This window comes from Takifugu rubripes, chromosome 22 (genome assembly GCF_901000725.2).
Source record: "Takifugu rubripes chromosome 22, fTakRub1.2, whole genome shotgun sequence".
Taxonomy (NCBI): Eukaryota; Metazoa; Chordata; class Actinopteri; order Tetraodontiformes; family Tetraodontidae; genus Takifugu; species Takifugu rubripes.
Window position 1 is genome coordinate 2165934 of NC_042306.1, and position 24710 is coordinate 2190643.

General features: G+C 52.4%; 2 protein-coding genes across 4 annotated transcripts; one reads left to right on the forward strand and one right to left on the reverse strand.

Annotated features, from left to right (window-relative positions):
- Positions 1-723: 723 nt before the first annotated feature.
- On the reverse strand, positions 724-2851 carry snai2 (snail family zinc finger 2). The gene is made up of 3 exons (XM_003975259.3): positions 2600-2851; positions 1995-2516; positions 724-1699 (listed from the first exon to the last, which is right to left on the reverse strand). The coding sequence occupies exons 1-3, from the start codon at positions 2676-2678 to the stop codon at positions 1518-1520; spliced, it is 783 nt and encodes a 260-aa protein (XP_003975308.1). The 5' UTR covers positions 2679-2851; the 3' UTR covers positions 724-1517.
- Positions 2852-5079: 2228 nt separating this feature from the next.
- On the forward strand, positions 5080-24409 carry sntg1 (syntrophin, gamma 1). 3 transcript variants are annotated; one of them, XM_003975280.3, is made up of 19 exons: positions 5080-5612; positions 9958-10152; positions 10511-10560; positions 12319-12453; positions 13005-13061; positions 13216-13273; positions 13350-13393; positions 13677-13718; positions 13901-14003; positions 14615-14697; positions 14878-15008; positions 16026-16155; positions 18562-18600; positions 19328-19444; positions 21513-21584; positions 21886-22038; positions 22125-22217; positions 23838-23948; positions 24014-24409. In XM_003975280.3, the coding sequence occupies exons 3-19, from the start codon at positions 10534-10536 to the stop codon at positions 24194-24196; spliced, it is 1578 nt and encodes a 525-aa protein (XP_003975329.1). In that variant the 5' UTR covers positions 5080-5612; positions 9958-10152; positions 10511-10533; the 3' UTR covers positions 24197-24409. The 3 variants fall into 3 exon arrangements, with proteins under 3 accessions (XP_003975329.1, XP_029686483.1, XP_029686482.1); XM_029830623.1 differs by lacking the exons at positions 5080-5612; positions 9958-10152; positions 10511-10560 and adding an exon at positions 11340-11426; XM_029830622.1 differs by lacking the exons at positions 5080-5612; positions 9958-10152; positions 10511-10560 and adding an exon at positions 11982-12104.
- Positions 24410-24710: the final 301 nt, after the last annotated feature.

The following is a 24710-nucleotide window of genomic DNA, read 5'->3' on the forward strand; positions in this document are numbered from 1 at the left end:
GTCGGAGGGGAGAGCGTTTAGCTAACTGCTGCTATCTGCAGAATCTGCCATGCGGTTAATTGTTGTGCTAAAAAGGAAAATCCGGCAAGATTATTAAGCTAATTGGCTTTGTGCATTTGTTTTGTTCCTCCTCCGACACCAGCGTGATAACGCGCTGTCAATGGGAGGAGAGAGAGGGAATCAAATAGAAAGCCCTCTTATTTATGAGGCAGCCCCGTCCTCTCAGCCGCGCTGTCGATGGCACTTGATTTCGCTGGGGGAAGATGATCCGACTAAGACGCTTCTCCACCTTCCTGGTTGCACCTGCGCCGCTGAAGCTGCGGAGCACCTGGAATAACTGGAGGATGACTCACGCTGGGGAAAAAACCTACCTACAGGCGCGTCTGGCCCTCCTCGCGGCATGAAGAAACAAGTTTGTCAGATGACATCTATGAGGTCAGCAGCTCGGGGTGGGGGGGTGTTAATCGCTAATGGCATCAACATGTAACCAGAAAGAGACCCGGTTCCTCTCAGCTGGACCGGCTCAAACCGAACACAAGCCTCTGCAACACGGGCCCTCAAAGGGTGTAGCAAGTGAGTGCAGATCAATATAGGCGGTAGGTGTTAGATTTCGTGATTGTTTGATGTCTGGACAGGTTGACGGAGAACAGGTCCAGGCCTGATTCAGGGCTGAGTCACCTCCGCGCTCCTTTTCCCCCTCAACTCCAGTGAGTCCAAACATGTGAGGGAGAGCACAACTTCTACAAAACGCCACTTTATTCTTTAAAAAAAAAAAAGAAAATAAAAGTGTCGCCATGATATCAAAAGGTCATTCGGGATGGCAGTTTTCACTGCTGATATACAATCATCTCAGTCACGCGTACATTCAGTATTAACATAGAAAAGCAAACAAGTGGATTATTGCTGAGTAAAGCGGAGGCACTTGAGAAAGGTCGCTTTGCTGTCTGAGTGCTGGCAAACAGTTCCCAAAAACTGTGCAAAAGTTGGAGCAATCGCCCCCTAAAAGGCTTGAGTTGCGCCTCTTTCGCGAGGAACAATGGCTTCCGGATTCCTTAGTCAGTCATAATTCTTTGGTGTTTGTGTGGTTCATGATTTTAAAAAAAAACAACAACACCAAGACTGCACGAAACACTGGTACAAATACTGCAGATATATAGGAATAAATGGGGAAGCGTATAAAACAATGCAGACATGCAGGGAAAGTGCATGAGCAGCACAGGCAGGTGGATACATGGTAGGAGACGCTCGGCGGCGCTGATTGCAATCACAGAGGCGCCGCTTGAGACGAGAAGCGCGCCGGCTACTGAAATGAAATGCTCCTCTCCTGGATGCGCCTCTGCTAAAAATAACAACAAAGTCTCGGGAATGAAACCCTTGATATGATTCCCTGACAGTTCTCCTGGGTTTGGGAAAATAAAAAAAGGAAATAAAAAAAAAGGAAAAACGCCCCGGGGGGGCTTCGGAACCCCCCCCCCTCCTCCGCCACTTCGTCTCTGCTGGTGGAAACGTATCCCAGTTCAGTGTGCTACACAACAACCAGATTCCTCATGCTTGTGCAGAAGAGACATCCTGGAGAAGGTTTTGGAGCAGTTCTTGCATTGGTATTTTTTCACATCCGAGTGGGTCTGTAGGTGAGCCCTGAGGTTGGACCTGTCTGCGAACGCCCTGTTGCAGTGGGGGCAGGAGAACGGCTTCTCTCCTATGGAAGGAGGGGGGGGAGAGAAAGTAGACCTTGTCAGAGATATTGCACACACAGATTTGAACAGAAACGATCTGGGGGCCTGTTATGAACCCTCCGTTTCACTGATACGTTTAATCAAAAAGTCAGATTTCTCTCTCCGAGCCATCAGGCCAAACACTCCACCAGGGCGAAGGTTTATAATAACAACAATATCAGCACAGCACAAGCTGGAATCGAGCTGTAAATGCTGTTTGGAGTCAGAATACACGAATCCCTCTGTGCCCGCACGCACGAGGCCCCTCATGACACTGACCTGTGTGCGTCCTGATGTGTCCCTGGAGCAGCCACGGTCTGGAAAAAGCTTTGCCGCATATTTTGCAAACGCAAGGCAGCGTGTGAGTCCTGATGTGCATTTTGAGAGCTCCCAGGCTCACGTATTCCTTCTCGCAGTATTTGCAGCTGAACGACTTCCTCGCCTGCGCGTCGCAGTGCAACTGTTTATGCTTGAGCAGTCCGGAGTATGTGGAGTAGGACTTGCTGCACAGGCTGCACTGGAACTTCTCCGCCTCCGCGCCGTGAGGGTCCGTCAGCTTGGGCAGCATCTGCTCGTCCTCATCGCTCCGCGGACTTTCGGAGCCGCTGTGGTCTTTGGACGAGGTGTCCGAGAGCGACGAGGGGTATCCGGAGATGGGCGAGAGGTCACTGGGGAGCGGGGACAGCGGCAGGCTGCTGGTCGTCCACACCGTGATGGGGCTGTAAGCAGCCGGGCTCAGGATCTCCGGCTGGGGGATGACGGGCAGAGGGAGGCCCCTGTAGATGTGCGGCGTGAAGAACACTGAAAACATGGAGGGGAGAGGAGAAATGAACCTGCTGGTCCTGTCGGAGCGGAAAGTTTGAATAAAAGTTTGAAAAGTTTACCTGTGGGGCTCTCCAGCTCGCTGTAATTTGGCTTCTTGGCTGAGTTTATGTGTTTCTTGACCAGAAAAGAGCGTGGCATCTTGGAAACTAAGCGAAAAAAAAGTTTTGAGCAACTTTTCCTCCGCCCCCCCAAAAAAATAAATCTCAATTTGTGGGAAAATACAACAAGCGTTAGTTTATGTGAAATCCTTGTAGGTCCGGTGGAGAGTCATGGTCCGGCCCTGCGCTCTAGGAAAACTGCTCTGAGTAGCTGTAAAGAGCTGTAAATAGTCCCTATCAGGTGCATGGGAGGAGCCACCCGCTGCCATCTACATATTCTGGAAGCACAAACCAATTACAACCCGCTCCCGACACGGAGAGATTCGCGTACGAGGGCGCACAACCCCCTCTAGGGGCTGGGTTGGGGCCATTTACTCCAGTTTGACAGGTGTTTTGCGCGCGTTCGTGATCCAGCAGCGTGACTCTGCACAAAAAATAAAAATAAAATAAATAAATACGCAGATTAAAAGCGCAAACCCAGACAGAACGACCGGGGGAGGTCTATATTTATCATGCCCCTTCTACTGTAATCAGCAGAGAGGGCGCGCACGGTGACACCGCGCGGGATCAGCGGGACCTGATCACCCCGCACAGGTGACATTTCCCAGCGCCTTCCCACCAACAGCAGCCAGGGTAATTAAGGTCATAATGACGTTAACTGGGGGGGGTTTACGACACGGGGGCGGATTTTAAAACCTACAAAATTTAATGAACAGGCAACGCACGAGTCTGGTTCACCCACATCTCGGCGCGTGCGGAGGAGGCTGCGCCAACAAAGAGGGCTTCCTCCCTGGAATGGAAGCGAAGGCGTTGCTCCCCTCTCAAGGTCAGACGTGACACCGTGCTCAGATTTATCCCCGCAGCTCGACTGGACAGGGAGGCAAACTTGGCAGTCTACGCCCCCTTGTGTCCAACTGGGTTCTCTGGAACCTCTGCAGCAGGAGAGGCGGCTCAGCCGTGAGTGGTGGGATCGGGAAGTGGCTCCTGGAGCAGCGTGATTGGCTGGGTCAGCAGATCTGAAAAGCTCTTTCTGTCTGGGACGGGCCTTAAGTTAATTGTGCACTGCTTATCTTATCTGGGGAACATAATTGCCGATCATGAATAGGTTCCTTTTGTGCCCGCGTGGATTATAAAGGAAACGGAAGGTTATCTGCGCACGGTAGCGGCGCCTGGCCGCTCTGGACGGCGAGCGAGTGGGACGAGCTGAGAAACCAAAGTGATAACACCTTGAAACCAATATTGCCCAACAGCCTGGAGCGCAGGAGCAGGCGCTCAAGGCTCTCAACTGGGCCGCGGTCTCAATAGAGGTTCGGGGTTTATGAGCTTAAAAACTAATCAAACAGAGAGGAAGCTGCAGATCCTCGGCCCAGAGTCGCGGCGCCGACACACACGCGCGCGCTCTTGTTTTTCGACTCCAAAAGAACCCCAAAGTGGGAAATAAACTGGATGAGAGGGCCTCCAAACATCAGCTCGCCCCAGTGGCTCCATACTGTGGGCGGGGCGCCGTACTTTCCCTTTAGCCAAATGGGAGAAAATGTGATCCAGGATTCCGATGAGTCGGCAGAAATGTCCAGCATGGGTCCCGATTCTGATGTATGACAGCCAGACCGTTGAGGGGAGGGAGGTCAGCCCGGTTGGAGGCGTGTTAATGGCGATGTAGCTCGACCAAAAGGCAGCGGGTGACGCGCTGGGGTGTCGGGGTTAGCGTGCGAGAGCCGTAATCCGCTTTGATTTGCTCCATTAGGGAGGACTGCCACTGAAAGCCTCACAGTGACAGACAGTAAGAGGTTGCCATGGAAGTGAAATCAGGGCTGGAGGATCAAGAGGAACTGGGGAGGGGAGGGGGGTTAACCTTTAATTAAGGATCCTTTCAGAATACCTCCAGGCTCGATCTCTGTTGGGGTTCGGCCCTGAAATGCCACACGCTCGTAATCTTACGAGGGAAGAGCCGGGCAACGATAAATGTCAGGCGAGTCGACGGGCGTCACGTGAAGAAGCGGGCGAGCGTCCTCAGCTGGCGTGAGGACAGCAGGCGGGCGGGGGCGGGGGGGGACGCACCTGGTCGTCCCTGCGCAGCTGCTCACGCAAGGGCCTTGGGGGGGGCATCACATACCGGGGTGGGTGTGTGGGGAGACACACAGAGGGCCGTGGAAATGCATGCTGGGAGTATAAATGCAAGCGTTCGCCCTAAAGATCCGAGTTAATGCCAGAGGCACGGCCATGTTTCAGCACTTCTTCTTGGTGGCATGTTTGGGCGGAGGTCAAGGGTCATTCCTCCCGCTCGGTGGGCACACGGGAGGAGGAAACGTCCCTGGAGGTGCTGACCATCATCCATGACAAAAGAATCTCGCGCCAAACTCAGATCTATCCAAACTTTGCAATGCCGACATACCTGCACACGTGCGCGCGCAGGCACAGGCGCGCACGCTGGACCGCAGTGCACGCAAATGCGATGAGAGCGGGAAGAAGCGCCTCACATGAGGTGATCCTGCGTGTGGAGCGGCGCGGCAGACCTTCCTCCTCCTCCTCCTCCTCCTCCCCCCCTGTGGAACCAGCACGGAAAAGTCCGGCCATGTAATATTCATGGATCCGGAGTCGCGTCGCGTAAACGCCGACCGCTGCGCACACGCGCGCGTGCGAATCTCCAGATTCAGTCATTTTGGCAGCGCGATGCGAAGGGGAGGCGGACGCGGAGCGGCGAACCCGGACCGGAGGGAGCCCTGAAACTGCCGCTGGCCGGGAAACGCGGAGCGATTCCGCTTCGGTTTTTACGCGAGTGCGGCTCGTTGTTCTTCCCTTTTCCATCTCTCTTTCTGTCCGTTCTTGCACGCAGCCAGAGAGTAGTGGACCAGGATGCCGTGTGGGCGACGCTGCCACAAGGGATACATTGTGATTGTGGAAAGCGATGCATAAATTAAAACGAGCCGTCACACGAGGGATCTAATAAGACATCCACCTGTTACTAGAACACCAGGTAAGACAAACAGGCTTTATTGTTCCGGAAATGCAGCTTATTGACGCACTGTTTGCCCAACAGGCGGGATTCTTTTGACCAACAGCGGTGAATCGCAGCCTTAATCTGCGTGAAATGCACTTTTTTTTTTTTTTTGTTGCGATGTAAATCGCCCCTGATGCTGCGCACCGAAATGCGCAGCAGTCACCTCTGCGAGCGGGTGCGTGCGTGATGATCGGCCACATCTGCGTCGTGCGCCCAGCACTTCCCCGATGAACTGATGACACCGGATTAAACAGTTGCCTTGGCGGGGACGTGCGGGCTCGGTGCGGGCTCGGTGCAGGTACAGACGCCCGCAGCTCCTCAGTGCGGGAGCAGAAGCTCTTCGCCTCCGCTGCGACCATGAACACACTCTTTCCACTCCGCACTTTTGATTCCGATCTTTATTGAAACGGTTCCCGTGTCTGCGCGGCGTGCGTGTGCGCGTGGTAAAGCTGAGAAGTGCTCCGGGCTGCTGATGCTGCTCCGCTAGCATCATAGAAGGCTGCACAGCTCCTCTCTAAACTACCAGGCTTGTCGTTTTGAAATTTACAGTCAGGCGTCAGTGACAGCCAACGATGCTGGGTGTCAGGAGAAGCTCAAAGGATGCAGACCCCCCCCCCCAGTGGAAGGGTTATCTGGCTCATGTATTGAACTGAGCAGGGCTGGTCCTTCTACCAGTCAAAGGTCAGCCTTGATCTGTTTGATGCAGGGGGAGGGGGTCTCACTTCCTGCAAGTGGAAAGATGTTGACATGTCATTGACGCTTTTATGCCCCCCCCCATCCCCGCCTGTTTCCACTTGTGTCTTCAATCAAAGAGCTATTTGGCCGAGTGACAGAGCCACACAGGCAGGAAGTCGGGCCCTGAGCCAAATGGGGTCGTTCAGGTCCCCCCCCCCCCCCCCCCCCCCCCCCCCCCCCCCCCCCCCCCCCCCCCCCCCCCTCCAACTCAACAGGGCAACAAAAAAAAGGGCAGCCGTCAAAAAGTTTGGCGCAGCCGCTAATCTGAGGCGCGCGCGGCATCGATCAGCCCTGGAATCGCTGCCACCATCAAACAATCCCTTCGCTCTTCATCTTTCAGGAGAAATCGATACCCTGCTGTGTTTTCTTTCTGCCCCCCCCCCCCCAACGGATCCCAGCGGATCATTTAAAAATCTGCACTGGTTAAGCCGTCTGAACTGCTCCAGCATGATGATGTGAAGCGTTACCGGCGACGTACGCTGGCATCAATTATGCATGAGAACACATTCGCAGTGGTTTCGGCGCCCCTGTGGCTCCGTACCAGCGCACCCTCCTTCAAGGAAAAGGACATTTTTCCCCTCGTTTTTATTGAGCAAATAAATTTCGAGCGCTCCGGGTCTTTCCCGCTAGCATCCGGTCCGTGTCCCGTCGACATCAGACGTCTTCGTTACGGTGGCGGCGCTGCAGACGGCGAGCAGCAGAGATGAAAAATGAATGGGTCCCTCTGCCTCCGCGGGGGGGTTTATAGAGGCGCTGTGGTCCGGCGCCCTGTTCCAGATGTTCGGCTCGCGCGGCAGAGGCTGATGGGCCTTGATTGTGGCGTGATGGATGAGCTGCACCAGTGAGAGGAACCGCGGGGGTCTCTGTCAGGGCGGGGAGAAAATATCGCCGGTCCGTCCCGCTGAGTCCCAGTGATGCAACAAGAAAACCATTTAGCCACCAGAGGCTAATGGAGCTGAAGGCGCCAAACTGTCAGAGGGAAGCCCAGAAACACGTATCTTAATCGTGCGTTAGCATAAAAACCTCATTTAGAGGCCCGCTGCAGATCTACTCAAGCACAGCCTCGTGCACGCCAGGTGATCATTGGAGGAAAAGAAGCTGTAAAGTGTCGGATATACGGCAGCGGACCTAAGAAACGCCCGGCGACATCATCCTTACGCCCACATTTGCAGCGCCTGGCTGCTTCCAGGCGCGTCGCTAGCTCACGCTGGACAATTTCAGGTCACCCGTGATGGATGCGGAAGGTCCTCGACGGGAGGCGTTCGTGTGCGGTAAATCGCATTGCTGCATTTCCCGTTCCCATTTTTTACAGTCCATCCAACCTGTGAGCGGCGAAACGGCCCCAGGTGGCGGCGGTTTTCTATTTCTTTTGACTCGCTGACGCTTGCAGAAGGTCGTGCTGGTCCCTCTTTACACTTCTGAAGCATTTCTGCACACGGGAAGTTAATTACGATAAATCGATTAGCCTCTCGGTTCAACGCCGGCGCTGTTTTTCTGGTTCGGTGCCACAGCGAGATGGATCCATCACATTAAAACGTCTTGTTCTACAAAAACGGCCGCGCTCCAAGGAATCGGGATTGATGTCGTTCACGTTTCATATCTTTAATCACAACGGCGAATGAGGCGTTCATTAAAAGAGGAAAAGCCAGATTCCCCTCAGGGGAATGCTGGGATCTTCTGGGACCAGAGGTCAGACCGGGTCTGCCGCGTCCCGAGTTTGAATCCGTTAATAATTCCTGCAGACGGGCGTCGGTCCGGATTTTAATAATTTACATTTAGCTAGCGAGCCGCTGTGCACCGTGACCGGGCCTCGGCCATGTGGCGCGCGGCGTGGGGCCATTCCCGGGCCGCGAACCCTCATCCACGCTAACACGTGACTCCCGACACGTTCCCGACAGGAGAACACGTGTCAGTAAACGTGCTCCAGGATCAGCTTCTGTCTGGCTCAGGTGAGCGCAGGTGATCACATTAGCCGCCGCTACGGGCTCAGCGGTCCATAAACGTGCCCATCACTTATTTACTCCCGCGCTCATCACTCACCCAGGGCGCCGCCGGCCGGCGCCGCCGCTCAGGTATCGACTTTACGAGGCGGCGGGAACGGAAAATGTGATTCTTTTTGTGACAAACGATTCAAAAGAATCAGAAACGGCGACGCGCCGGCGGATTCCGAACCTGCCGCTTTATTTAACGCTCCGTTGTGGAGGAGCGGAATAAACGTGAATAAACAATCTGCTCGCGAAGAAAAGCGACAAATTATCGGCGGCGATTTTGCAGAGCGAAGTCGTGCTTGATTTAATTGCGAAAACGGTCGACGTGTCAATTGGAAAGTGGCGCGCAGCTGCACGAGCGGGATCCCGTCGCCCAGGGGGGCGAGATCCGAACGCACGGCGACGCCCCCCCCCTCAATTAAAGCTTCCATTCCACGCTGCAGTGATTACACCCCCACCGAGAGCAAACAAAGATCACACCAACCACAAAACAACAGCGCGGGGGGGGCCGACGGCGAACGCGTCCATCGAGCGACATCCGAAAAACGTGCGACAAAAAGCGTCCCGTCAAAGGGGAGGAGCCTCTAGAGAACTGCACGTGGGGGCAAAAAAGCTCCGATGTAACAGGAAGGAGGAGGACCAGGCTCGTATGGGGGAGGGGAGGCCGAGACCGAGCGGGTCGGAGGGGTCAGAGGTCAGGAGCTTTGACAGCTGCAGCACAAAATCATCAAAGAAGAAGTGAAGGCATCAAAGGCTGACCTACAGTTGTGAGAGGGACCAGTCAGGTGGGAGTGGACCCGGCCCGTCCCCCCACCCGGGCCTGACTGGGCCTGACTGAAAACCACCCGGGCCTGACTGAAAACAGCCCCCGCTAAGAGATTCTTCACGCCGCGGCCGCTCTCAGAGCTCGCCGAGACTCTTCAGACCTCCAGCTGAATAAAACCAGCTTCATGAAGGCAGCGCAGCAACCTTTCTCAGGCTTATTCAGCACGTCGGCGCGTTAGATCCTTATCGGCGCCGTTCTCCTACAATTAACGGCCTCTTTGTGAGCGGAACCGGGTCCTTTTGGGTCATGTGACACGTATGCGCAGGAACTTTGAACATTAGCGTTTAACATCGACCAAAGCTGGTCGAAATGATTCTTTTTTTGAGGCTCAGGAGACTAATTATCAGTAATGACGACGTGCACTCCAACGGACGACCCGAGCAAACCCGGCTAACAAAGCTAAGGTCTATTTTTAACAAAAGTTTGATGATCCGCAGGCGTCGTCGACTCTTCCGAACGCATCCGCAAGTTTGTTTTCCAGGCAACTGTTGGATAATCAAGAGTCGATGATTTATGCATGAAACGGCGAAACGCTGCAGATAAACACGCAGCTGGCGCGGCGCCAGCGGCTCGCTCGTGAGAGGAGGCCCTCCATCTCGCGTTAGCGCGACTTAGCAAACACTTTAATGGGCTATTCTTCCCCCGGCTCCGAAGGCAAACATTTAGAAACACGGAGGAGGTGATTGCATGGTGGGGTTTCTACCGGGGAGGGTCAGAAGAGGTGGCCTGGCTCCTGCCTGCTCCATCACTTTGCTGTTTCTGCCCCGTGCAGAGCTCCACCTTCACCACCGGGATGACCTCAGCAACGCTCCGGTCCTGCTGTGAACCCTAAAACTCCGGCAGGAAGGTCGACGGCCTGGACAGCCATGATCCGGGAGGGCCCTCTGCCGCCGCTCAGCTCAGGGCTCAGCTCGCTGCACCATGGCTAGCTCTCACAGCACCAGGAGCTGGGGGCCTTTCTTCTGAGGTGGGTCTGCAGCGCTGGGTCGGACTTTGGTTTTGCCGTCTTTTGGTCAACCAGGCGGCTGGAGGGTTGCTGACAAGGCGTCACATGTGGTCACACCTGTGATTTCTGGAGCAGCGGACTCATTATTGAAACATTTATTAGGCTAGCTTGACTCTCACCTTCGCTAATGAATTATTCATTGACACCTAATGGGCTCCGGTTCTCTCCCGAGAGCGCTCAGTGGATTTTCTGGGCACACTTGTGCTGAGTTTTGAAGAGCAGGCGAAAAATCTGTTTCCTTCAAACCTCTGCACGAGGATGTGGATGTGTTATTCACTGTTATTACAACTCGTTGACCTCGCTCGTTTCTCCGCTGCAGCATCCCTGACTGCAGAGTGGCACATGGATTTCAAGACTTCAAATGAAGAGGTTTGTAGTATTCACTGTAATATTGCTCTCACACACGCACGCACACACACACACACCACCCGTGGTGCCGCTATGCAAATCCCTGGATTAAGTACACACCTACAAAAATAACATCCCGATGTCACCGTTGCTCAGCGATGCCTCAAATGATATTGAGAAGTGGGCGTTGATGCGTCTGCGGCTCCTCGTCTCTTCGTCAGCGTCGGCAGCTGCCGCGTTTAGCAGCGGGCTAACTTTTCTATTTGAGAATAAAGGCAAAGCGCTTTCCACCTAATTGTTTCATTTCTTGCATGGCTGCTCTGGCGTCATTCCATCCCGGGGGCAGGTATTGTGCGGAATGTTGTTTAAGATATGACAAGAAGAGCTGCGGCGGGGACTTGGAGAAGGTAGCATGCTAACGGGTCGCTCAGGATGAAAATACCGCTGTTTTCCTGCATGCTAAACGGCAGGGATAGACAAAAGTAGCACAACTACACTGGGGCTGCTTGGACTCACCTCACCTCCCATCTCCATGGAGACTAATTTAATTGTGAGGGGCCTCGACTACAGAAATTCAATAACAGTTTTAATGTGAAAGGCCTTTCAATCCACGGCTGGCTTCATTCTAACCCTTTCATTTTCTCTTCCAAGTGTTTTTTTTTTGTGCACAACGGCACCTTCAGCAAATCATTTCTATCAACTTTGGCATTTTAAACCTGCGTTTTTATGCAGATTCTTAACCTGTGCCTCCCCCTGGTCGCCTGTGCTGTTGTCATTTTTGGCGGGAGGATCAGCTCGGCCGCGGCGCGACGCGGCTTTCGCTACATATGATGCTTCACGGCGTAGATAATAACTCTGGAAGGCTCGTTGTGGAGACGTGATGCAGCGTGAGGGATTAGGGCTAATTATGTTCAACACAAGTGCTACAGCAGGTCATATCTCAGCCGCGCGAGAGCCCGTCTGCACCGTTATGGCACTACTGCCCTCATTTAGCACCGCTAATGACTCCCGCGCACACGCGCCTCACTTATAATGTGAATTAATGCCTCTCCGGGTCGGTCGCTCTGCAGAGCGGAGCTCGCACGTTCGCGCGCACGTTCGCGCTCCTCGTCGCAGGTGCTCTGAAAACCCGACTTTGAGTTGGCGATGACCTGCACCGGAGATACCCTCGCTAAAAATAGCAACCGCGCAGCTAACGCACCCAGAGCGACAAGTCTGCTGACAGTGGTGCGCTTCCTTCCCCTTCCTTTTATTATTAGCAGTCTTGTCAGGTGAAGGTGGTTCCTTTTTTCCGGTCCTTTTTAACTCAAGGACAGGGCAAGCATCTTAATTAGTCACAGAGGAGGAAGCATATGCGGAATGCAAATGTATGCGGATTTGCATGTTTTAAATGCGTCACTGAAAGCAGGCGCTCTTCACACAGGCGCGCTCTTTGACACGTTATAACCAGAGGGGTGACGCAAATTGAACAGAAGGGGGTTTAAAGTTAGCGTGACTCACAATAAAAAAGATCGTTCCTGGAAGGGCGGCTCATTATCGGAGACGGTGATTCGACGGTTCCGTCTGTAAGTCGTGGTTTTGGGTATTTTACTCAGAGGGCTGAATTATACGACATTAGCATTCACAAGGGGGGGGGGGGGGGGGGGTTAAGAAAACAGCATCGCCCAGATGCCTGATTTCCATGTTCGCGCTGCACACGGCCTTCTCATTTCATTTCATGGCCAGTTAATCTGTTCAGGGAGGGATGATGAATGATTTTATCTCTCCGACTGTTTGCAGACAAAGACTGGGATTTATTTGATGCAAGAAGGTAATGAGGAGCCATTTAATATTCGACTACACTTGGCCAAAGACATTCTGACCATTCAGGAGCAAGACGTCATCTGCGTGTCCGGAGAGCCGTTTTACTCAAGCGTGAGTAGCTCTGAAACAGCGCGAACGTCCCGGGTGTTTATCTCAGCGCTCATCAGCTCATCCATCCCCCCTAAATCACGGCAGCGCTCTCTCCCGCCGGATCGGGATCTATATAGATGTGACAACTTTATCTCCGCGTTCAGAATTCGCCGTTTCCCCCAGAAGTCAAGCCCAGACGTGACCTTTCTCAAAGATCCGCCGCCTCAGACAAACAGATCGAAGGCTTCATCCCGAGGCTTCGTTACCAAAGGCTAAAGTGCGCAGACGTTGAGTTCCCAAAAATGAATCCTTGTGTCAATAAAAATGTAAAAAAAAGAAGCCTGGAGAAGTTAATATGACGAAATATCGCATCCGTTAGGGAGAAATGTGACAGTAATCCCCAAATTGTGGCTTTTTTTGAGCCGCCCGGAGAAGCAGAGCCCTTCTTAAAGGCTAATTCCACTAGCATCATCGTTTTGTTGGGCTCGACTTTCGCTTCTGGCGTCAGCAGCCGTGCACGCGCGCTCTGCCTCACTCTCAACTCTTTCTGGTTCCAACTGAATGTCTTCCAGGAGCGGACGGTGACGATCAGGAGGCAGACGATCGGAGGCTTTGGCCTGAGCATCAAGGTAATTTAGATCCCCAGCGATTAGGCCCATTCCGGCCAGCTTCTCCAAATTAGGTCTGAACGGTTAACGATTGTTCTCGAGTTGGAGTGACGGCTTCGGCGGGAAGGCGCGCTGGCTGTTTTTGAACATCTCCATCTGGTTGTTGCCTCCTCAGGGCGGGGCGGAGCATAAAATCCCTGTCGTGATATCAAAGATATCAAAAGAACAAAAAGGTACGTTGTGATTCCACCTGCCTCAGCTAGCATAACGCGGGCGTTCCCACGGCTCATCTCTCTCCCTCTTTCCCAGCCGAGCTCTCCGGCCTGCTCTTCATCGGCGACGGCATCCTGCAGGTGAGATGCAAAAATCGGACCGCGCATCCTCGCCGCCACCGCGCATCGCTGCTAACTCGGGTCGTTGCTAACTCCACGACGCCTCCCAGTTTATCCCACCTTCATTTCTGCCCAATCAATCAGGCTAACGTCAGGGAACATCTGGAGGCCCCGCAGAGGCCGCTGTGGGCGTGACGCTTGTTTACAGCGTGGCGCCACAACGGCGGCTGCGCTCGCCTCATTAATCACCGCGCAGATAGAGCGGCGGCGATATTTAGGGTAACTCTGTTATGCTTCTCTGCAGATAAACGGAATAAATGTACGAAGTTATCGCCATGAGGAAGTGGTAAGCTGTCAGCACGCATCTCATATTTCCCAGCAGCTTATCTCGTCTCGCCTGATTAATTGCGTCTTCTTGACGCGTAAAGCCAGCTGCCTTTTCTCTGCCCCAAACTGGCTGTTTAAGGAGCAGGAGTGCGTCCGTACGCACGCTTTCATCTTCATGTTTTCGGTGTCCGACCCCCGCAGGTGCAGGTTTTGAGAAACGCCGGAGAAGAGGTGACGCTGACGGTCTCTTTCTTGAAGAAGACGCCGGCCTTCCTGAAGCTGCCGCTGTGCGAGGACTGCACGTGTAAGAACGACCGTGAAGTGAACTTGTCGATCCCGGAAGGAACGCTCGGCTACGAATTCGGTTCCTTAACCAAAACAGCGATAAAGATGCGTCTTCGAGAGCGGGAAAGAGGAATTGGGACATGAAAAGATGACAAAGACTAAAGCCAACGTACCGAAAACGACCCGTTGTGGTGCGACTGATTGCTCTTCCAGGAGACAGCGTTAGCCCCTCATCAGACATCAAAGCGTTCCTAAAGTCCTTTCATATTCGTATGTAGGCCAGGTTGACCAGCCGGTCGACAGAATACAGAGCGGGAGGCTTCGGCGAGCAGAAAATATCTCGTATAGGTTGATCGCAGCGAGTCGCCGCGCTAGGAATAGACGGAGTCGCTGCCGGGGCTTAATTAGCTTTGTTTTGCGCGCGTGTTTGTGGATTATTGAGCGCCGAAATGTCTCACGAGCAACGTGGGGCCATTTTGGCTGGTTCACGGCTCCAGAAGATGGTTTGAGGCTGGTTTCATGGTTGAGGTTCAGTTAGAGCGTTGGGATGGGCGGGGGAGGGTAAGGACAGGGGGCAGAGCCTGTCTATGAAGCTCCGACAGTGTGTGTGTGTGTGTGTGTGTGTTCCAGGCATCCCCAGCGACCAGAGCAGCGGGACTTCCTCTCCTCTCTGCGACAGCGGCCTTCACCTGAACTACCATCCTAACAACACGGTGTGTTCCTCATCTCCCTTCTATTACCGTCCGCTCGTTTCCACGCAACCGCGGCTGCATGACTGAAATCGGGACCCTCTGGCGCGCACGGAGCAGCGTGACTCAGCTCCTCTCGGTCGGCAGCAGCGGGGCGCCGTCGGGAGGAGGCGCCTGGTTAATCTGTTCCTCCCGCCTCTCCAGGACACGCTGTCGTGCTCATCCTGGCCCACGTCACCGGCGCTGCGCTGGGAGAAGAGATGGGTGGACCTCCGTCTCATCCCCCTGCTGCACTCCCGTCTGTCCCGGTACAGCCCGGGTTCGGACTCCTGCAGGTGGGTGGGCGTTCCCAGAGTCGGAGGGCGGCGGTTCTGAACCGTCCTGACCTTTTCACGTTTGACGGTCAAGTTTCATCCGCTCGGATGCGCCTTCGTTCGGAACGCCGGCGCTCGAACCCGTTTCAGTATGCGGGAGAGAGTTGTTAGGAATGCCCCGGGTCGGCGCCGGGCAGCACGTGGAATGAGCCCGCCATGGCGATGGGGCTTTCTGTGTCGCTCTGTAGCTGCGGCTAAGCGCGCGCGATATACATTCATGCTGCGCTGTCGTTAGCGCTGCGGCTAAAAATAAGCTATTCTTGTTCTGATTGTCTTCCGTGTGGCCTCGCCGAGCGGGAAAATCTGTAACAAATGAGCTGTCGATGGTGCCTCGCCGGACACTAAAGGCTGGGATTGGAGCGTCGCGGGGGGGCGGGGGGAGCGGCGCCACCAGCGCGGCTTAAACCGTCCTCTCTGTTTGAGTTCTGCCATTTGGGTGGATAACAGCGCCTTTGCTTTGAGATCAGCTGATTACTTCAAACCCCGCCGCCGCCGATTATCCGCTCCATTAAAACTCGACCCGAGTGTCCGTCCGCGCCGCTCCGGCTCTGTCGTCCGCCGTCCAGCTGTGCTCGCCGCGGGTGGCTGAGTGCGGCCGGGCTGAGTCCTGCTGCTCCGCGTGTCCTTGTTGTCATCCAGGCAGCTGCAGCTTCAGCAGGGGGGCGGAGCCTCGCCGCTATCCCGGCCATATCCCTGCAGCTTCTTTTAGATTTTACATGTCCTGTCCTGTCCTGAAGGCAGGTCCAGACGTCCCCCCTTATCGGTGACGCACCATCACACTCAACCTTCAGTAATCTGAGTAATCCTACTCGATTCCCATCCCAGCTGGTTCTCTTCTCCGGGTTAATTAGCCAATATTGGAGAAAGAGCTCCACGGAGCGCCGCTTATTGACACTAAAATTCCCAGATGCGTTCGGAGCGATCTGTCCAGGCCTCATCCGAACCTTTCTGGACCTTCTTCCTCGTCTCCCCTTTCAGGAAAAACGCGTTCCAGGTCATAGCTGTGGACGGAGTGTGCAGTGGCGTCGTCCAGTTTCCCACAGCTGAGGACTGTTTGGACTGGCTCCAGGCCATATCCGGCAACATTTCCAGCCTCACCAAGCACAACGTGAGTAGCAGACAACCGCTCTCGCTGGACACAGGAGCTGCTTCTCAGTTTGGGGACCATCTAACGTCCCTCTAGGGGCCGCGTCGTGCACAATAGTGATGTTGGCGGCAGGTTCATTAAGAAGCATGATGTCTTTTTTTCCCAGAATGCACCAGGAGAAATTGAAACAATGACGGGAAACAACAGATTGTGTGTTTTCAGTCGACGCCTGCGTCCAGTGGGGAGCCATCGGTGACTTCTAGTTATCACATACACACGTGCACGCACTGACGTGCGCACGTTTTTAAAGCTCGGCTAAATATTACCTGCTTCCTGCGGCCTGTGCTCAAATGACACCGCTTTTAAGGAGGATTTAGTACCGGGAAAACTTTCCATATTAGCATGAATGAGGAATTAGCATACGAGGAATGACAGGAATGTCGATGCGCCTCCTTCCTGTTTTAGCCGGATGTTATAGCGCCACCCACAGCGTTGGAACGTTAAATGGACAAAATGCGTTCGTTTCCATCGGCTCCGTATTAAAGGTGAAATACGGAAACGATCCGATCAGACTGACAAATACGGCGCATCCCTGCAAGAGAGTTAAGCTAATGATGGAATTCATGGAAGCGGTGATTCTGAGCTGTTCACGGTCATATCCCTCCTCCGCGGAGCGGGAATGGCGTGAACGTCCCTCTTCTCCTTCACTTTAATAGATATTCCAGTATGACACGTTGAGGTTTTTTGATGAATTTTTGGTCATTGCTGCACACAACAGTCACCAATTGGACGCTTGGGCTATTGTCCCCACAGATATGGTAGAAAACAATGAACCGTAGAGTGACTCTGAGGGCAGGTATTAATTAATTTCCCCGTGTTGTTATTGAAGCCAGACCAGATATTCATCGGTGGACCTTTTGAAGAATGAAAATAATGAGCTCAGCGTACTAAACAGGAGACATTTCAAGTCTGATATTTAGGGGCACAAACAGCAGAATATTAATGCCTAATAAAGAGGATGAGTTATTCTGCTTCTGACATTCAAGTGGAATAAACCCAGTCACAAGATGCAAATGTTTCTGTTGGAGGTGTCCTTGGAAGTATAGTAAAATCTCCCAGGCTGCGCTATCTCTTCAGGAATAATCCACATGCGCTATTGAGGAGGAGCCTTTGAATACTTCCAATTTCCTGCAGCTCTCCTCACTTGTTGACGTGTCGGCTGTCGCCGCGCTGATCTTTATTCTTTCGGCTCCATCGCTGGAGCTGACGCCGCCGCCGCAGCCCGTCGGAGCCCACCAGGACACAACTGTCACACACCACCATCACGCCCTCAAGTCCACCGCATCTGTGTTGGAGGCGGACGAATATCTGGTCTGGCTTTAATAAAAAATAAAATCTTTATGTTCAATAGTGTCCTGTACTAAACATCCCGGAGTAGCGATCAGGTGACAGTCATGTGACCGGGACAGGAAGTGACTAAGATGATGGTATGAACTGTATATGAGGGTGAAGGGAGGCTCTAATTAGGAAAAAGCTTGGATTGTGATATAAAAGGAGACTTTAGTCTTTAATAACATGTCCTAGATGGTGTTTAACCCGGTCTGGGCTGTGTTATAAATTGATATCTTGACGGAAATGTTTTCCTTTAAGGGGACAAGAAGCTGGGTCCATATGGGATTATTTATTCTGCACATTAGCGTTTTATGGGGGTGAAAACGTGTCTATAAATCGAGTTTATCCCAGTAATGTTTGTGTTCCAAAAGTGCCCGTCCACGTCTTGTAAGTGTGTTGGTTTTTTTTAAACTTCTTTTACTGGCTGTGGAAGTCTTGAACAAAGGTTAGAATGTGAGTTTCATCATCGCTCTGTTGTCACCGAGGTGTCAAAAACCAAAACGCCGTCGTGGTGATGTGGCGAGACGCCATTTTCTGAGGCTACAGCGCTAATATAGTGCAGCAATTATTCCCAAAGATAAAAAGATGTGCGTTGTACGGAGCCTGCCGCCTCCACTCACTCGGTGCTGAAGTGGAATTCAACAAGGTCGCAGCTGCATGGAGACATAACTGGATGCCTCGTCCGGCTCGGTCCGGTGCTGCGTAGCTCGGATTAGGAGCCGGTGATACCTGTAATCTGAGCGGAATGTTTTAATTTAAAGCCTCACTGCTCTCGCAGTGGTTTCCAGCACTTTTAGTAGCCAGAATGGATTTTTCTAATGGGTTTTTTTTAGAAAGGGCCTCAGGTCCTTCTGGAAATGACTCCATCTATCTCCTTTCTTAATTTGTCTGCTTTGACAAAGAAAGTATTACTTCAGCTCGGCGGTTGGCAGAGATGCTCCGATCCGGGGGTTTATGTTCCACAGAGCGTGATAGCTGGAGCCTGCTCGTTAGCCAGAGACATTTTAACGAGTTATTGATGTGTTTTGTTAACAGGTGAAGAAGATTAATCGGAATTTCCCCGTCAATCAGCAGGTAAGCTGCTGCTGCCGGACTGTAATTCTTTCTGTAATCTGTCCGCCATCATCAGCATCAGGAGTAAATAGAAGCGGGTCGCTCGGGGAGTCGGGGAGAGGACGCACTCGTGTCTCGCCAGCCGTTGCAGCGTGCGCACAATCTTTGCATCATTCAAACCCACCGAGAGACCATCGGAGTAACAAGCGGAGCGCCCGTCGCCGCTAACTCACGCTTCAGCTCACACGTGGGGAGGAGAGAACGGCGGCGGCACCCGCGCTCACTTAACAATTCCTACCGTAAATAAAGGACGGCAAACGAGGACGCACGTCCCCAATCTCTCACTCGTCTCCAGAAAACGCACCGAGAAGAAAAAAAAATATTAAAGAAAATAGGGAGAGACTTAGCTTGGGCTGCAGCCGCGGAGCTTTAATGAGCACTGATGCTGATGAGGGCTGAAGTTCTGTCCCAGAACATCTGAAGTTCACGTTCTCTCCCTCCCCCCGTTAGTCTAACCTCTTTTCTCCTCCTGAATTCTTTATTCCCCACCTTTAGCTTTCATGTGGTGGTTGGCAACGTGGATCATCCTTGTCTTTATTATTATTTTAAACAAGACTCAGATCTGATTGATTTCATTTATCTTTACAAAAATCCACCATGAATTCTGGATGAGGATGATGATGATGATGATGAAGGTCGTAAACTCCTCTAACCTTGTGTCCTACCTGTCCGCCTGTCTCCGGGACAGATCATCTACATGGGCTGGGTAGACGAGAAGGAGCAGGACTCCGTTCAGGACCGCATGTACTCGCCAAAGTTCCTCGCCCTGAGGGGATCCTCGCTCTTCAAGTTCTCAGCTCCTCCCGTAAGCCGGCGCCCTTCTCATCTGCCCTCAGTTGTTTGGGCCACATTGATATTCCTTTGATTGATGATGGCATTAAATGTGTTTATGTTCTGCCAGCCAATGGGGTAATTATGACTAGATGAAGGGCTGGAAGAGATGGCGTGGATGTGGAGGGATTGATGGATTAGCTGCTTGACATTAATGGAATAAGCTGTGAGATGAGGGAACGCTTGTTAGCACGATGTCTCCAGCACCACTGCAGATATGACAAATATCCCTCCAGTGGGTTTGAATGTACTTATTCAAATGCTCCTGAATGCAGGAGCCCAACTTTATGATTATTTCTATCCTCTCACATCTTTTTTAGCCCTGCAGAAACCTTGATCGTAGCTATTTCTGATGGGCCGATTCATAGTTCTGCTGAGAAAAACCTGACAATGGGCACAAAGATGGCACTTTGTGTCGCGTTAGTCCAGTAAAAAATGGCAAATCTGAAATACATGAACTTGCTTTTGGCCTGTAACCACTCAAAAACCACTTAGTGAGCTTTATAACATGTGTGTTAGCCTGTTATTACAGTGGTTCATGTAGGCAAGTTGAGGTCATGTTAAATGCACAAGAGGCCTGAAACATAACACACCTCCCAGCACCATCCAGTTGAGCGTTGGAGAGAATATTGAATTTTTTCGAGCTTCGGGCAGGACATAATGGAGTCCCTCCACCCGAGGAGGACTGAGAAGAGAGACAGACTCTAGGGCTTTTGGCTCCGTTTTTACATTCGACGCCTGGGATAAAGTGTGAAAGCCGTCTGTAAAATGCGAGCCCTGTGTACCAATTTTACCTGGATGAGACTGGCGAAGGGAGGCCCAGGTCGTCCTCCCGTGTCTCCCTGGGCCTGGTGAGACGGGTCTGTTTTGGGTTTAGGAAGCACACAATGTCCTGCTTGTAAATACCGAAAAGGGTTTGACTGCGAAATACGGAATTTGCTGCGTAGCGGTTCGAACGAAGCCAGACCAGTCTGGATAAAAAGATCTCTGAAGCGAGCAAATCCCTTCCGACCCCATTCTCTAAAGACGGGGTCGTGAGTAGATGTTTAAAGAGCTGGTTTGACGCAATAGGACCTAATAGGGAGAAGTCTTGCAACCTGAAACGTTTCCAAAATCGAGCCCATATGCTTAAAGGGTGCTTAACATTGGATTTTTATTAACATTGGATTTTTTTAAGGGTGTAATTGAGTGAAGTGAGTGTCCGAGTAGCGCGGCCAGGGACACATTGTCCTCTGTGTTTAGCTCCATTGCCGCCCAGCCAGGCCGCGGCAGCCTTTTGGACTTGAGCCTTATTAAGCCACGCTCGTCTACTTTTCCTTATATAGGAGGAGATAGGAGGAGTCTTGGGGGATAACGAGCGGTGAGGCCTGGAAAAGATACAAAAATGTGGTAGAATGGCCCTTTCCACAGAGTTTATTTGGCCAATAAAAGACATCCAAACCGTTGTCTTGGCGTTTGTTTGATCTGGTTCGTCGGATTGAAAAAGTTCTCTTTAAAAAGGTCTTTAAGGTGTTTCATTGTGAGTGAGATGCGTGGCTACCTTTGGGAAACAATTCACTCGTTTCACGTCTAACAGGTGCAGTTGTAGCTGCAATACCACGGGTGGCCACTAGGACGGGCGGGTTAGATCTCAGCGTCTGTTTCTGCAACAGCAGCCTGTTGGCATAGACGCTCCCCACAGTTTTATCCTCATCGCATAAGATCAGGTGAAGAGTCAAGCAGCAGCAGCTGCCTGGTGGTGTAATATTTAAGCTCAGTCATCAATTTTCCCTGCAAAATGAATCACACAAGCGCTGACCTATAAATCCAGCCGGTCTCAGCCCCCGTCCTGGGTGACGACAGACATATTTGACAGCTTTGGGTCCGCGTGATGAAAATCTGCCGGCCGCGGCTGGTAAAAGCTGCCATTTGTCATTTCTGTGGCAGCATAAATTAGCTCGAAGCTTTGCTTTGTTCTGGGCTGGAACAGGAAATGTGAATTAAAGGAATATTTGTTTTCCTGCACCACGGAGCGAACGGAAAACGTGTTCCATTGCTTTCAGGTGACGACTTGGGACTGGACCAGAGCGGAAAAAAGCTTTACCCTCTACGAGATCATGTTCAAGATTCTGAAGGTAAGGTCTTTCTTTTTCATTTCTGGGAGCTTTAGCGAGGCCTCACACCCAACTCGTTAAAAAAAGAGGGAGCAGAAATCCGAGGAAAGCGGGAAGACCGGCCATATATATGGATTTACAGTCGGCCTCCCCCTTAATCCCATCGAGGGCTCCGAGATATTATATAAGTGGTGTGAGGTTTTATTTACATTTTCTGTCTCCAAAGTCGTTAGAAACCCTGAGCAGATGCTGCCTGGGAGTCTGAGGCTCCACGCCGTTCACCTGTGGCTGATCAGCCTGGCCGCTGTGCCGTCTGTTCCAGGACAACGACCTCCTGGACAAGAGGAGACACTGCTTCAGCGTCCAGACGGAGAGCGGGGAGGACATGTTCTTCAGCGTGGAGCTGGACTGCGAGCTGCTGATCTGGGAGAAGGCTTTCCAGACGGCCACGTTCCTGGAGGTGGAGAGGATACAGGTGCGTTCCCATGGCGACCGCGCGGGCACGGAGGCGTTTTGGGTTTTGTTCCCGTCGGCGTCACATCCTCCCGCCCTGTCTCGCAGTGCAAAACCTACGCCTGCATCATGGAGAGCCACCTGATGGGGCTGACGGTCGACTTCGGCATGGGCTTTGTCTGCTTTGATGCGGCATCAAAGGTGGGTGCGCGGCGTTCCTCAGTCCTCGGTAGAAAGCGGAACAAACGTCCCCGCCTGTCAGAAAAGACAGGAACCTGTGCTACACAGTCGCCTACCCAGAATCCTCTGCCTCTGATGCTGCATAGGGACGGTTCCTTGCAAACTTCTCAGATGACTGGCGGCGCCGCCAACAGCGCACGCTATTGGAACAAACAGTAGAGTGGCGAGTTCCGCCATATTGTTTGGCCCCGTGTTCTCGAAGCATCTGTGTTTCTCAAGGATGCGACGCGCTGCCAGACTATTGTCTCCCCCCATCCATATGTTCTGCAGACAATGTTTAGATTGCTTTTTTTCCCTCCTATACTTTGAGAGCTGCTATTGGCGGATTTCCGACTGTGTTAGAAATAATCCGAAAGAGCGCAGACATCGCTTTGTACAAGAAGTGGAGCTGTAATCTGCTGGCTCAGGCGCTGCCGGGCAGACGTTCCACCCTGACTGAGAGGGTTTTTTTAAGCTGTTCTGCGTAGCAGTCTGACAGAACCAGCGATTCGGGAACGTGGCGTGCTGACTGTAGAATGACGGGTGATTTAGAAGCATGGGAACCGCACAGGTGTGGAGCCGCCGTCTGTCGCTGCGTCGGCAGCATTTCCTCACAGCACCGAATCACAAACGCAACATGGACGTCAGAACCTGCCAATATTCCACTAATATTCCTCTAAAAATCCCGCCAACGCGGCAAATTTTGGTCAACCCGTAGCCAAAAATGAGTTGAAAAGGAAACAACACCTGAGCTGACTAATCTAAAACCTGCAGTTAGTCCTTCCAGCAGCCCCGATTATGGAATATCTTTGGAGAAAAGTGGTCAATTGACCCATCCTCTATTGATTTTACCTTCAGGTTTTAACTCGCCTCTCGCCTGAAGGCAGCTGGGACAGACTCCAGCACACACACACACACACACACACACACACACACACACACCTGCACAGCCCTATTAAGGGAGATGACTGATGTAGGTTAATGCTTAGACGAGATAGCAGCATCAGCGCACGTCAGGAATCTGCCATTACGCCACCCACGATGCAGATGTCGCTAATGACGGTTGTCCCGTCGGAGGTATTTGAGCTAACACTTCCACCTTTATTCACTCCACATTTAAAAACATTTGCTGTGATCTCCTCAGAATGGAAACTCGACGCATGTCCCACCGGCGTTAGCTACGCCGCCCCACCGGCGTTAGCTACGCCCGCCGTGTGAAACGCTGTTCTTCGGTTCATAATTAAGCAGGCTGGTGTCGCCATGATGGTCGCAGCCACAGGAAGTTTCTCCTGCTTTAGGATGCTGCCAACCAGATGTGCTTTTAACGCGAGCGGCGCCGCCAGCTGTCTACCTGAGCTGGCTGTCGCCTGGCTCGCCGCGCGCGGTTTATTCACCGCGGCGCTAATTGAATCTGCGAAGGAAGCGCTGCTATTTCAGGTGAGATTGCTGCCGCTTGTTAAATTTCCCAGTGGCAGGAATAACAGGTTGGCGTCTCAGGCGGCCGTTATCCGCCCGATCTGCTGACGCAGCGCCGAGTTTCCACGTGGCGCGTCGAATTGGAGAAAATAGGGAATTTCAACCTCGTCCATCTTGACATTCCAGGCCGTGCTGTGGAGATACAAGTTCTCCCAGCTGAAGGGATCGTCCGATGACGGCAAGAGCAAAATCAAGTTTCTGTTCCAAAATCAAGACTCCAAGTCTATCGAGGCCAAGGTAGCTAACTTCGCATGACAGGTCAACCGGGCCCGTGGCGAGCGCTGACTCTGCTTCTCTTACAGGAGCTGGAGTTCTCCAACCTGTTCGCCGTGCTCCACTGCATCCACGCTTTCTTCGCCGCCAAAGTCGCTTGTCTGGACCCGATGTTCGTGGAAAGTCAAGGCACCGCGACCACCGCCGGCTTCCCCTCCCTGTCCGCCATCTCGTGTAACTCACAGACGCCTAAACTCAAATACGCCACTTGACGGGCGCCTTTTTCTGAGACATCGGCGCGCAGGAGGGACGGCGGCGGACAGCTGCGGTGAGTGTTACGCGTGATATCGCCGACTTTTCTGCTGCTCCTGGAACAACTATGGACCCAAAATACAAACCTCTGTTTTGAGAAAAGACTCAAAAGAACTTTGAACGTAAACGTGTCCTCCTGATCCCGACATGAGATCAACACACCCGTTTTTTCCCCCACTGTAGTTTGTTTATTCACCTTTGGAAGGCGAAACACCTGAACTACAAGGATGCAGAGTTGATGATGATGATGATGATGATGATGATGATGATGATGATGGTGGTGGTGGTGGTGGTGTCAGTATTATAGTTTTTTTTTGCTGGTTTTGTGTTTTGATCTGAAGAGTTTTGCCTTTGATCTAGTCTATAATTAGAAACAAATTAAAATCTACCCGGCAACACAACTGTATGAATCCAACACAAACAGTGTGTTTTGGTGGTTTGGTGGTTAATAAATCAGCCTATTCAATAAAGTCC

What these genes read in the sequence shown, in the direction of transcription:
- sntg1 (XM_003975280.3), top strand. Translation starts at nt 10,534, where the DNA reads ATGGATTTCAAGACTTCAAATGAAGAG. An exon ending in ATTTCCCCGTCAATCAGCAG is followed by an intron (nt 18,601 to 19,327) that starts GTAAGCTGCTGC and finishes TCTCCGGGACAG; the next exon opens with ATCATCTACATGGGCTGGGT. An exon ending in TCATGTTCAAGATTCTGAAG is followed by an intron (nt 21,585 to 21,885) that starts GTAAGGTCTTTC and finishes CGTCTGTTCCAG; the next exon opens with GACAACGACCTCCTGGACAA.
- snai2 (XM_003975259.3), bottom strand. Translation starts at nt 2,678, where the DNA reads ATGCCACGCTCTTTTCTGGTCAAGAAACACATAAACTCAGCCAAGAAG. An exon ending in CGAGCTGGAGAGCCCCACAG is followed by an intron (nt 2,517 to 2,599) that starts GTAAACTTTTCA and finishes CCATGTTTTCAG; the next exon opens with TGTTCTTCACGCCGCACATC. An exon ending in ACACATCAGGACGCACACAG is followed by an intron (nt 1,700 to 1,994) that starts GTCAGTGTCATG and finishes CTCCTTCCATAG; the next exon opens with GAGAGAAGCCGTTCTCCTGC.